Source organism: Schistocerca cancellata, chromosome 3, assembly GCF_023864275.1.
Source record: "Schistocerca cancellata isolate TAMUIC-IGC-003103 chromosome 3, iqSchCanc2.1, whole genome shotgun sequence".
Classification (NCBI taxonomy): domain Eukaryota; kingdom Metazoa; phylum Arthropoda; class Insecta; order Orthoptera; family Acrididae; genus Schistocerca; species Schistocerca cancellata.
The window spans coordinates 390,172,922-390,181,293 of record NC_064628.1 but is presented as its reverse complement, the minus strand read 5'-3'; the positions used below and the strand labels follow the sequence as shown (position 1 = coordinate 390,181,293).

Sequence of the window (8,372 nt, the reverse complement as noted above, 5' to 3'; positions counted from 1 at the left end):
TGCATGTCAGCAGGGGACTCTTCAAGCTGGTGGAGGCTCTGTAATGGTGTGGGGCGTATGCAATTGGAGTTATATGGGACCCCTAACACGTCTAGATACGACTCTGACAGGTGATACGTACGTAAGCATCTTGTCTGATCACCTGCATCCATTCGTGTCCATTGTGCATTCCGACGAACTTGCGCAATTCCAGCACGACAATGCGACACCCCACACGTCCAGAATTGCTACAGAGTGGCTCCAGGAACACTCATCTGAGTTTAAACACTTTTGTTGGCCACCAAAGTACCCAGACATGAAAATTATTGAGCATATCTGAGATGCGTTGCAGTGTGCTGTTCAGTAGAGATGTCCATCCCCTCGTATTCTTACGGTTTTGTGGACAGCCTTGTAGGATTCATGGTGTCAATTCCCTCCAGCACTACTTTAGACGTTAGTTGAGTTCATGTCACGTTGTGTTGCGGCGCTTCTGCGAGCTCTCGGGGGTTATACACGGTATTAGGCAGGTGTACCAGTTTCTCTGGCTCTTCTGCGTAATCACATGCATGCGAGAGTGATGGTCTAGCGGTAAAGCGTGTGCCTGGAACTCGACAAATCTAGGAATCGAATGTCGTTCGAACCGCGGTCTTTTCAGTCGTCATTTTAACCTCTGAGCGTTGTGAGGAATAGCCAGGAACGAGATGTGGTTTGGATTCCACGTTAAACTGTACGCCCTCTACATTTAGCAAATAAATTTGCAAATAGGCTTAATAAAAAGTCGCTTCATTCCTGCAATAATATTATGAATCAGTTACAGAAGGCTTAATTTTCAACATGCTTGGATTTATACAGCTGGTCGTACCAACTAAAACTTGGGAGCGGCAAAAGTACTGGCTGGAGGGAAAAGTAAATAATACTCAGGCACCACAGCATGATTCCTTGCATACTAAAAATACTTATACAATAACGTCTGTAACAAAATTTCGTCATACGAATAGTTTTGACAGGAAATGTACGTCAAAGAGAGCTAATCTGGCTACACTGTAATCAAGTGTCGGATAAGTACCTTCATTCAACACTATGCATCAGTGCTGCACAGTTATAACTAATGCCGTGTATATTACAGGGCTTTGGTTAGAACAAACAAAAAAATTTTAGAGCAGTGTGTATAGTTCTGGGCTACAATACTCTCGTTCGTGAGTTCCATTCCAGGTCTAGGTGTAACTTTTACATTCTAATTTTGATTTTCCCACTAAAGCTAAGCCATGTACTGTTTCTTAAACGATAAATGTCCTACAAGAACTGTTATTTTAACGCCGAAAATAAAAAATATTGGTCAGAGGTATCTATGAGGTGCATTCAAGTTCTAAGGCCTCCGATTTTTTTCTAATTAACTACTCACCCGAAATCGAGGGAACTGGGGTTTCTTCTCGACGTAATCGCCCTGCAGACGTACACATTTTTCACAACGCTGACGCCATGATTTCATGGCAGCGGCGAAGGCTTCTTTAGGAGTCTGTTTTGACCACTGGAAAATCGCTGAGGCAATAGCAGCACGGCTGGTGAATGTGCGGCCACGGAGAGTGTCTTTCATTGTTGGAAAAAGCCAAAAGGCACTAGGAGCCAGGTCAGGTGAGTAGGGAGCATGAGGAATCACTTCAAAGTTATCACGAAGAAACTGTTGCGCAACGTTAGCTCGATGTGCGGGTGCGTTGTCTTGGTGAAACAGCACACGCGCAGCCCTTCCCGGACGTTTTAGTTGCAGTGCAGGAAGGAATTCAAAACATTTCCGTAGGATGCACCTGTTACCGTAGTGCCCTATGGAACGCAATGGGTAAGGATTACGCCCTCGCCGTCCCAGAACATGGACACCACAATTTTTTCAGCACTGGCGGTTACTCGAAATTTTTTTGGTGGCGGTGAATCTGTGTGCTTCCATTGAGCTGACTGGCGCTTTCTTTCTGGATTGAAAAATGGCATCCACGTCTCATCCATTGTCACAACAGACGAAAAGAAAGTCCCATTCATGCTGTCGTTGTGCATCAACATTGCTTGGCAACATGCCACACGGGCAGCCGTGTGGTCGTCCGTCAGCATTCGTGGCACCCACCTGGATGACACTTTTCGCATTTTCAGGTCGTCATGCAGGATTGTGTGCACAGAACCCACAGAAATGCCAACTCTGGAGGCGATCTGTTCAACAGTCATTCGGCGATCCCCCAAAACAATTCTCTCCACTTTCTCGATCATGTCGTCAGACGGGCTAGTGCGAGCCCGAGGTTGTTTCAGTTTGTTGTCACAGGATGTTCTGCCTTCATTAAACTGTCGCACCCACGAACGCACTTTCGACACATCCATAACTCCATCACCACATGTCTCCTTCAACTGTCGATAAATTTCAATTGGTTTCACACCACGCAAATTCAGAAAACGAACGATTGCACGCTGTTCAAGTAAAGAAAACGTCGCAATTTTAAGTATTTAAAACAGTTCTCATTCTCGCCACTGGCGGTAAAATTCCATCTGCCGTACGGTGCTACCATCTCTGGGACGTATTGACAATGAACGCGGCCTCATTTTAAAACAATGCGCATGGTTCTATCTCTTTCGAGTCTGGAGAAAAAAAAAACGGAGGCCTTAGAACTTGAATGCACCTCGTAAATATTCACGAAGAGTAATTAATAATCAGTGAAAAACAATTTACTTGTCATACGACTGAAATAACTACAAAATTTATGAAACTTACATACTATGTTGAGTAAGAAATGCCAGTTGTAATAATTAAAATCCATTATCAGTGGCAGTATGTCCATGATTCTACTCTCATTTATGTGTCAGTGTCATGTAAGTGTACTCAGCCCTTGGGAGGCTAAACTGAGGAGCTACTTGCTTGAGAAGTAGCGGCTCCGGACTCGTACACCGATATACGGCCGTGAGAGAGGTGTGCTGGCCACGTGTCCCTCCATATCCGCATCCAGTGATGCCTGTGGGCTGAGGATGACACGGCGGCTGGTCGTTACCGTTGGAGCTTCATGGCCTATTCGGACGGAGTTTAGTTTTCGTTTGTTATGTAAGTACACGTGTTTTGTAGAGTAATTACTGTACAACGAATAGGAAACTAAATACAATCTTACGCTGTCTAAAATTTGGAAATAAAATAAAATTATACAGACTCGGAACCAGACTCTCGAAAACGAAGGTCTACTCACTGCACTTACTGCGCAGCACTGAATGATAGTATTGAATGAATTTACTTCTCGGATAAGTGATTACGGTGTTGCGAAATTACCTCTGTTTGATGTATATTTTCTACAGAAGGTATCCACGTGACGCAATTTTGTTAGACGTCTTCATGTTGTTAGTAAGCAACGAATAGCTCTGCGTGTTTGCCAAGCCCTACCCTGGCCAGCAAGGTGTCTGGATCTGTCCCCAGTCGAGAGCGTTTGGAGCTTTATGGGCAGGGCTCGCCGAGCAGCTATGTATCGTCTATATCTACAAAGATAAACTGCAAATCACATTTAAGTGCCTGGCAGAGGGTTCATCAACCACTTTCACAATAATTCCCTATTATTATAATCTCGAACAATGCACAGAAAAAACTAACACCTTTATCTTTCCGTGCAAGCTCCGATTTCCCTTATTTTTTTTTTTTTATTATGGTCGTTGCTCCCTATATAGGTCAACGTCAACAAAATATTTTCGCGTTCGGAGGAGGAAGATGGTAAGATTTCATGAGAAGATTCCGCCGCAACGAAAAACACCTTTGTTTTAATGATGTGCACCCCAATTCCTGTATCCTGCCGCTGATATGACACTCTCTCCCCTTTTTCTCGATAATACAAAATGTGCTGCTCTTCTTTGAGTTTCTCAATGTATTCCATTAATCTTATCTGGTGAAAAAATGGAAATGCCGTTTGACTAGGGCCTCCTGTCGGGTAGACCCGTCGCCTGGAGCAAGTCTTTCAAGTTGACGCCCCTTCGGGGACTTATGTTTCGATGGGGATGAAATGAAGATGATAAGGACAACACAACACCCAGTCCCTGAGCGGAGAAAATCACCGACCCAGCCGGGAATCGAACCCGGGCCGTTAGGTATGACATTCCGTCGCGCTGACCACTCAGCTACCAGGGGCGGACGTCTTATCTGGTAAGGATCACACACTGCGCAGCAGTACTCCAAAAGAAGATATACGGACAAGCGTAGTGTAGGCAATCTCTTTAGTAGACTGGTTGCATCTTCTATGTGTTCTGCCAATAAAACGCGTTCTTTGTTTCGCCTTCCTCACAATATTTTCTGTGTGTTCATTCCAAAACCAAGCCGTCCTCTCATTATACAATTACTTAGTAAACAATGTGTTGCTGAATTTGAAAGTTGCATTTTTTAAACAAAATTCTCGTAACTAATTGAACAACGGAACTACGCAGAGAACTGTTAACAACGAGGATTTATGAAAAAACTAACACCAAAGACATTAAAAATTGGCCCTATAAAACAGTTGGTCTTATTTTTATAATGTAACCATACAAATTGTAAGGTTTACTTGAAAGTTACCAATTATACGAAGACACAAGGCAAGACTACACTCATGAATCCATATGATGCAATACATGCAATAAGATAACAAAATTTGACCTTCCAGACCCAAAAGCAGATTTTGACTTTATAACTCCTCAGTTGGATAGACTCTGGTATGATATCCTTCAGGAGGTCATCCAATAACTCTGTCAATCAATGCCAAACCGAATAACTGCTCGCATAAGTGCCAAGGGTGGACAAATGCGTTATTGACTTGCTCAATTTGTGAAGCTCTTTGTCTTAAATAAATCACCCAATTTTTCTGGAAGTGTAGTAATTCGTTTTTCTGTACATGTAAATTACATTTATAGATTTCTGTCCAATACGGATAATTTCCTCGCAGTGTGTCCTTTTTATGTCTTGGATTGAGTATTCCAGTGATTAAAGCAGACAAAATTTGTTGAATGTAATGTGATTCTTGTATGTTACAGGCGCTGGTCTTGACAACACTGGTGTCATCAGCCCTGTCTGCGCTCCTTGAAGAAGCTCTTCGTGATGGGCGAAGCCCAGAACCACTGTCGGCGGCAGACAGTCAGCCAGCCGGTCAAGACGTTTACGCATTCGGCTTCCGTGCGTCGAAGGAGGAAGAGTCCAATGCACCAGATGACGAGAAGTTCCAAACGACGCCAGGTGTTCCACCAGGACACGGGAACTACGTAGCGCCCGCTGCCAGTGAACAGGGCCGAGTCCATCAGGCGTTCGGCGCGCCAGATGTCTGGGCCACCGGAGTACCAGTATCTTCTGTGGATGGCAGCCCTCCAGGAGGTATTCCTCCTGGAAGCGAGAACAATACCGAAGGCGAACTCCTCCCAGATGAGCTTATAACGAATGAGGGAAACCATTTGTTAAACGGCAGCAGAGAGGAGGGAACTGGAGGATCCTTGGATGGTGCAGCCTCTGTAATAAGTGAAGAAGGATTAATTGCAGTTCCTCCACCAGTTACATCTGGCGACAGGACGTCTACAGAACTTCCAGAACACAGCGGGTTAGTTACATTTTACATAGTTAATACTAGCAGCTAACACTTCTCAGTTTACAGTTCAATAGTGTTTTTCGTGTTGGTAAGAATAACTACGTCTTGTCTGTCAAAAAGGAATTATTATTTTTGTTTTTAATCAAATATGCTTCACCTCATTGTTTTTCTAACCTCAGTGGTCTACAAAAGAAATAAAAGAAATGATTGTTTCCTTATCTGTACATACACTGCTATCCATCCAAACGCAACACTAGGAATGACTCCAGGCGCCACTGACAAACTGATTTGGGAGACGACGCTTTGTAAAAAGATCACACGATTGAAAATACAGCCCCATGTAAAGTGAGGAAGATGATGAAGTCAGTATTGAGTTTTGCCGTCATTTATGGATATAACCGCTGCTACAAGTCTCAGCGTTGAATCAGAGAGGCTCTGGATGTGTTGTTGGATGTGGCAGTCGACGCTGCTTCCACATATTGACAAAGTTGATCTGGTGTAGCAGCGGGTGGTGATCGAAGGCCAGTCGTTCCACAGTCATCGACCAGATATTTTCGATAGGCCAGAGATCTGCAAAACAGGGAGGACAAGGCAGCAGTGCAATCCGATGTGTAATGGAGAAGTCTTGAACATTGCATACCACGTGTGGTCGCGAATTATCCTGTTGAAATGTGGCTATTGGCAAGCTCTGAAGGTACGGGAGAAAAACAAGCTCCAACACTTCAGAGATGTAACGCTGACTGGCTAGTGTACTGGCGATGCATACCAGGGGGGGGGGGGGGGTGAGAGAGCGGAATCCAAAACTACCACAAACCATAACACCGGGAGCAGAACCAATATGGCGATGCCGTAAGACAACAGTTCAATAGTCTCTCACCACAGTGTCTCCAGATTCTAATTGCGGTGGTGCAAGCGGAGCCAGGGTTTTTCGGTAAAAGCAATGTCGGTCCATTCGGTTGGCAATGTCCGTCGTTCACTGCACCACTCCCTGTGCGAACACCTGTGGCGTTGACTCAGTGGTAAAGGCAGCAATGGACGCCTTGCGGACAGTCCACTCCACGGCAAATGACGTTGAAAGGTAGGCGCGGACACTGCTGGTTGCGCAACAGACCGAATTTGTTCGTGATTCGGCAGAGCCACCCATCACTGCCATTCACACAGTATGCCTGTCATCACACCGAGCAAGGTGGCGCAGTGGTTAGCACACTGGACTCGAATCCGTGAGGACGACAGTTCAAACCCGCGTCCGGCAATCCTGATTTAGGTTCTCTGTGATTCCTCTAAATCGCTTCAGTCAAATTCCGGGATGGTTCTCTTGAAGGGCACGGCCGACTTGTCTCCCCATCCTTCCCTAATCCAATGGGACCGATAATCTCGCTGATTGGCCCACTCTCCCAAATCAACGCTTATATTCACTTCTTCCAGAGGTCGCTCCTGCCACGGCGCGGTTCTTGACAGTGGGCTGTTGGCTGACGTCGCCTCACCGCCTTCTCTGGTCTTGCGTTCTTCCTCTTCGTTCTGGCGCTTGTGGTGACGCCAGAACAGAAATAAAAACAATTCCAGTACGTCCACACGGCCGCCAGTTCCCACTTTATGTAGCGCTTGCAGGTCTACTACTGGCGCCCGTGATGTGCACTTGCACTGAGATGCTAATCACGTTCCTCTATCGTCGCCGCAAACGCATGCTGCAAATTTCTCCTGATCTCGATGCTTCCTTCAAGGTGTTGAATTTAGGGCGGTCGGCAGTGTATTTTGTTTCAAGATGCGTAGTGTTATATAACAGCACTTTTAGGGTAACCTAAATATTCACATTATTTCAAGGTAAATGATGCAGGTCTACGGATGGCCATGTAGGAAGAAGATACCGACCACAATAGCGGTTGCTTGAGCTACTTAAAGAGTTTCAAATATTGTCACTGAGTAACTGTACATTGACACATACCTACTTATATGTCATATGATTAGTCCTCTTATGTGCTAATCACCTGTAAGCTTTACTGGGCTTTTATTATTGCTATTTTCATTAATTGTTTTCTTATTGGTTCAGTTTACTCAAGAGATGGATGCAGCTGAGCCATTCACTTAAAATAGCTCGGTGCCTCAAATCAGACTTTACATAGAGTTACTAGAGACATAAAAACACTGAATACATAAATTTTCCTTTAAAATACAAGCATGCATTTCTACACTGAAGCGCCAAAGAAACTGGTATAGGCATGCGTATTCAAATACAGATACATGCAAACAGGCAGAATGCGGCTCTGCGGTCGGCAACGCCTATATAAGACAACATGTGTCTGGCGCAGTTGTTTGATCGGTGTAAATTTGATGCATAAAGTTGTTCTGAAAGCGGTGCTGATATTCAAGATAATAAAAGCGGGTTAAAAGCTGTGAGCTATCTGTGGAAGTTAACCTTGCATTTCTGAGCAACTGTTTCACGAAGTATCCAGTCTAGTTTAGCAAATTGCCAACCAGACTAACATTAATTGTAATCTTTTAATAGTCATCTTACAACAACTGGCCTATATATATATATATATATATATATATATATATATATATATATATATATAATTTAAATAAAAAGAAATAAATCAGTTTATATTTAGAGATTTATTTTAACATTGACCATTGTTCCGCTAAAATTTCAGCATATTAAACTTGATTCATAACTAAACTGGTGCCTTATTAAGAATTGTGAAAATGTGAGTTTGTAATCTTACGGAACACATCAAATATGGAGCCAAGATTGGGAGACTGCATACAACACTGCATTCATAAAATAACACACGAAGAACGTTGAAACATATGCAAGAGGAAATTAACCACAACCAAACGATCAAT

At 43.9% G+C, this 8,372-nt stretch overlaps 1 protein-coding gene across 1 annotated transcript in view; it reads left to right on the top strand.

Annotated features, from left to right (window-relative positions):
• Positions 1 to 2,784: 2,784 nt before the first annotated feature.
• Positions 2,785 to 8,372, top strand: part of LOC126176326 (uncharacterized) — an 89,567-nt gene continuing 83,979 nt past the window's right edge. Inside the window, exons 1-2 of the mRNA XM_049923476.1 lie at positions 2,785 to 2,823; positions 4,987 to 5,540. Of these exons, the coding sequence (XP_049779433.1) occupies positions 2,785 to 2,823; positions 4,987 to 5,540 (593 nt within the window). The remainder of the gene's footprint in view (positions 2,824 to 4,986; positions 5,541 to 8,372) is intronic.